Raw genomic sequence first — 5,050 nt, 5'->3', positions numbered from 1 at the left:
TCCTAAGTTCTTATTTGACATTGAAGATAAACTAAATACCAACTTAAAATGTTCTGAAAATTTTATACCTTCAATACTATAAAGTATTAAAATTCCATTAAATCTTTTCTTTTTTTTGCTTTATTTATGCGTATACATTTTCTAAAACCTTAAAAAACAAAACATTTTCTTAGAAGTAAAAAAACGGCTTAAGAAAGGAGTTGTAATAAAATAATTATTTAAAAAACGTTCAAATTATTTAGATAGAAAAATAAAAGAACTAAAATGACAAAAAATTTGAAACACCATATAATAAAAAAAATACAAGATTAGCTAATCATACTAATCTAAAATTTGTTTTGATTGCACTTTGCTTCATCAACATTATTAATCTCAGATTAGTGTTATTTGCCTTTCAGTAGAACTTAATCTTAAAAATTTATCTTAGTAATTTACCAACATTATTTTTGTTAGGTATAATTTCTTAGCTAGTCAAGTTTTAGTTAGTATAGGTAACACACTAGTCAAACAGATTTAGAACTATAAATGATTACAAGTTATTAAAGAGTTAAAACATGCGTGTTTCTTTTTTGCACACGAACTTAAAAACTTAGAAATGCTTAAAAACTTTATGGGAAGTATCAAAAATTTTTTTTACTCTTAAATAATTTTAAACATTATACAAAAAGAAGGAACTTTACAATTAAGTTTTATCGTTTGTTCTTTGCATTCTAAAGAAGTCTTTTGAAATACCGATACCACAAGTAGTTGGTAAATACCGATTGACTGTTGCCACTTGTTTGTGGCTTTTCTGGTTTAATGCTCTCAACTTTCCTTATATCTTCATTTATTTCGGCTATTATTTTTTTGTAGACCTTTGATAATAAATGTTTCTACTTATTATAAACTAAAATATAAATAAAATAATAAGTGTGCAAATATATATTTCATTTGTTACGAAGCTTCAGTTGGAAAAAATCCGAGTTTTTAAAAAATTGAAAATTATAAATTAAACTGAAATTTATACATATTTTTTTATAACTAGTTTCGTGGTAATTGTTGTTACGTAATAAAGTTTTGTAATAAAAGTATGAAACAATTTTGTTATAAAATTTGCTACAGAATAAAAAATGTTAAAAAAGATCAAAAAAGAACCATTTAGGTGTTTTATTAATAGTACCTAAGCATAACTGCATAGAGTAATTCTTGGTATACTAGTTATAAAAAGTTTTTGTTAAATCATAGTACTTATTTTTATTTTACCATTATTAATAATTATAATAGAAGTTATTATAGTTGGGTCTTTTATATGAAAAATATTTTTTTTTTAGTTTTTTATATACTCCACATTTAACCAGAAGAGATTATTAAAAAATAAAAATTTACTTTTAACTTATTTCTGTACGTTTTCTATTTTGAAAGCTACTATTTTTATAATTTAAAAACAATATAAATGTTGGTCTACATTATAGAAAAACTGTTTAAATGCGTACTTTTTCATTAGCAGTCAACCCGATTGTGAAGTCTGAATGCGTGAAACCGTCAATAATTTCCAATCGCTTCAAATTGGGCATCATGGCAGCGAACATCTTGCAATCGCCCAACACCGAAATGCTGTCAAACTCGGCACAGTACACAAAAGTGTCCACTTTGTACTTTTTCAGGTCGTAAACCGGCGCCTGTTCGCTTCCGTACCGCCAAAAATTCTCTTCCGGTCCGAAGTCGTAGTAAAGCATGCCGAACCTGTCCGAGTTTGCCATTTGCACCCAGTGGTCAATCACCTGGTGAAAGTTAGTATTTAAAAACTATTGTCTTATTTTTGTTGAAAAAATTTGAAAATATTTTAGGTAAAATCAGATATAAAGATTCTTTTAGTAGTTGGTGAAACATTTTTTAATATATTACATCTAGTTTAAACCCACATTAAATTAATTTTTAGCTAAAGATAAACCTTTTAAATTATCTTATGAAGGTAGTATTTACAATTATTGTCTTCCTTTTACTTGAGCAAAATTAAGAATAATCGTTAAATTGTTTTTTTTTTTTTTATTATAACAGCAAAAACTTTTGGCTTTAAACTTATTTATTGAGTTAACATAAAATAATGACTTAAAGACTATCTAGTTAGCTTGTGAACTACTCACAATGCTTAACTTCAGTTAAAAAATCAAAACTACCTTAAATAAGTAGGTATCGTTTTTTGCGCAAAAAGGTTATGTTTTTTTTTTGTTGGTTAGCTACTAATTTCGTTAAAGTGTTTCAAAGAAGCAGGTGGTAGTAATTTAATATTTAAACTAAAACCCAACGAGAAAACTTGACATATTTAGTATAAACATGCATTTTAGTGTCAAGTACACTTTAATGGCTTTTTACTTTTATTGATAAGACTTTAACGAACCTATTACTTTTACCTATAGGTAAATTAAATTCAAGCTTGTCTAACTGTAAAATAATGTTTTTTTTAGTGTTGATCATTACTAATAGTAACAACTCTTTCTACAGTGAAACATTAGTAATAACAACTTAGTATTTCAATGCTAGTAACAAACACTATTTATCAGTAACTTTTTACCAAGCATATTAGATAAAATCTTACTCAACAATAAGAATTTTTAAGCCAAGTCGCCAACAAAAAGAAAATAAAGTTAACTGTTTTTATATTAAAGATTAAAAAAGTTTGTCAAAAATTTTTTTAACTTTATTTATTGTACTAATATTAATTTCAAAAATATAAATTTAGTCAAAGTTGTTAATTAATTACATCAAAATAAGTTTAAGTTGATTTGTTTTATAACAATAAAAATCAAAGCTTATTAGTTTAAACTTAAACTGCTTCGCAATAGTTTTTTTTTAGCAAATCAATTACTGTAAAAGTTTACTTTTTTTAATTTTAATACAACAGTTTTATGTTAACCAAAACTAAAAAATCTATCAATTAACTTTTTTTCACATTAATAGCAGTCTAAATTGAAGTTTTAATTTAAGTTAACTGATTATATATTTAAATTACCCACAGTTTAAATAAGCGCTCAACTCGATTAAAACATAGTTTAAGCTTCAAAATAACCTAAAATGCTAAAACGCTACAAAAACTAAATTTTTTTTTGAAGAAATAAAAGTTTCATTCATAAGAGCTTTACTTAAAACAATTTAAATTCAAAATTTTAGACAAAAAAATATTTTTAAATCAAATTAATCAGATAAAATAGACGTAATTTAAACTACATCAGTATCAAAATTAGTTGGTAAAAGTAGCCGTAAAAAACTAATATCAAAACGTGTTAGTTATATGTTTATAATAATTTGCAGATCTAATAAAACAGCTATATAATAGTTAACTAAACTAAAACTGTACAAATAATTTCTTGAGCAATCCTAAAATATTTGATTGCATTTCTAAAGATGTTAGTTTTTATTTATGCCAAAAACTTAATAAAACAAATTAATAACTTTAACACACCAAAATATTTAGTGTTTAATAAAATTTTGTTTACAAGCTTCAAAACTTATAAAATTTAAGTGGTATATAATGCAAATAATTCAAAAAACGTGACTCGATAGAGGCTCAAATTAACTTAGCTTTTCAATCATTTTACTTAAAAACGCCTCTTAAACTTTTTTTATTTCATTTAAACATTTTTTAATTAATCTTTTATTAAAGCCTTTACTACTACAAGTTTAAAGTAATAAAACAACTTATGAGAAAACAAACCTGTATTGATGTACCACTTGGTTCGTGATTCGCATAAACTTCAGTTCGCGACTGGTTTATGTTTCTCCTGTTAGCAAACCCTTCTATCGACCAAAGTTTTGAAAAAAACTCTGTCACTCTACAAAATTCTCTGCTGAACGTGCAAATCGTCCCTTTTATTTCTATCACCGATTGTGGCGACGGCAAAAATTCCCCATAAGCAAACTTCTGATCGAGTTGACTTATGAACTGTACGAAAGGAGCCATTTGCTTCAACGGATAACTCATGTTGGCTACATAACCAGTCGGAGCCATAGTGAAAATCTATAAAAGTTGATTGTGTTTTTTTATATAATATTAATTCTGATAATTTAGCTCTAGGTTTCCCAAACTCATTTGCATAATTGCACAAATATCAAAAAGGATCACACTCTTCATTGGAAAACGCCCCTTTACCAGTTATTGCCCTCTAATAGTCAAAAACGACCACTATAGAAAGCCCTGGTCTAAATATGGCTTTTTGGAATCGCTCTTTAGTAGAGTTGTAAATTAGTATTTTGTATGAAAGAGTGTAATTTAAATGAAATATCTAAACTTTTTTAAATAAGCACACTTTTAAAAATTATTTTTAGTTGTTTAAAACATACCTTGTTGAACTTTTCTGCAAGACCAGCTCCTTTGACAATGACACTTGACATGACGACATTGTTGGCTTGCGAGTGTCCGATGAAGTTTATCTTCTTCTTCCTCGTCGCCGCCAGTATGTGCTCCACCATGGCCGGAATGTCGAACCTTCCCATCTCGTCCATGCTGAACTTCCAGAACCTCGGGTCGTTGGGCCGCAGTTCCAAGTGCCTCCTGCTGTACTTGTTGCCGCGGTTGTTGCCCAGCCACACGTCGAAGCCCGCGTCCCACAAAATAAAAGGCAGGCTCTGGTTGCGCGAGTCCAGCAGAAAGTAGTCGGAAGCCTGCAGCAGCCCGTGCAGGATCAATACGGGAAATCCCCTCGAGTTTTTCCGCGGCAGCCTGTGCATCTGGAGAATGTGGCCGTCCTCGGTGATAACCGCGCTCGCCTCGAAGGGAATCCCCTTTGATAAAACTAATTGTTCAGAATCCATAAAAGTTTCAGGTATGAAGGCAAAACTTGACTGAGATAAAAACATCAAAAACAAAATTATTTCGAAATGCATTTTAAATGATTATGTTTATATTGGTTTTAAACCTAAATAAAAAACTTTATCTATACTTATTGAATTATGTTTTTAATTACTTAAACAAAGCAAAAATCAAATAAAGCATACTTTTACAATCAAAGTTGTTAACCTGTAACATACAAAACGTAAAAGTGTTAAAGTTTTAAACTATTAACTTTAAATACTT

General features: G+C 28.2%; 1 protein-coding gene across 1 annotated transcript; it reads right to left on the bottom strand.

Moving 5' to 3' along the window:
• Positions 1-250: 250 nt before the first annotated feature.
• On the bottom strand, positions 251-4,825 carry LOC145844869 (lipase member K-like). The gene is made up of 4 exons (XM_082952293.1): positions 4,318-4,825; positions 3,692-3,994; positions 1,473-1,760; positions 251-854 (listed from the first exon to the last, which is right to left on the bottom strand). The coding sequence occupies exons 1-4, from the start codon at positions 4,786-4,788 to the stop codon at positions 711-713; spliced, it is 1,206 nt and encodes a 401-aa protein (XP_082808419.1). The 5' UTR covers positions 4,789-4,825; the 3' UTR covers positions 251-710.
• Between the last annotated feature and the right edge of the window lie 225 nt (positions 4,826-5,050).

The sequence above is a fragment of the Thalia democratica genome, chromosome 1 (assembly GCF_965202585.1).
Source record: "Thalia democratica chromosome 1, ktThaDemo2.hap1.1, whole genome shotgun sequence".
In the NCBI taxonomy this organism is placed as follows: domain Eukaryota; kingdom Metazoa; phylum Chordata; class Thaliacea; order Salpida; family Salpidae; genus Thalia; species Thalia democratica.
The sequence above is the reverse complement of the archived record's forward strand: the minus strand, read 5'-3'. Positions and strand labels throughout refer to the sequence as shown.

Excerpts from the sequence above, each read along its gene's own strand:
- LOC145844869 (XM_082952293.1), bottom strand. The coding sequence starts at position 4,788 with ATGGATTCTGAACAATTAGTTTTATCAAAGGGGATTCCCTTCGAGGCG. Across the intron at positions 1,761-3,691 it reads CAAGTGGTACATCAATACAG|GTGATTGACCACTGGGTGCA; the intron begins GTTTGTTTTCTC and ends AACTTTCACCAG. Across the intron at positions 855-1,472 it reads GGTTGACTGCTAATGAAAAA|GTCTACAAAAAAATAATAGC; the intron begins GTACGCATTTAA and ends TTATTATCAAAG.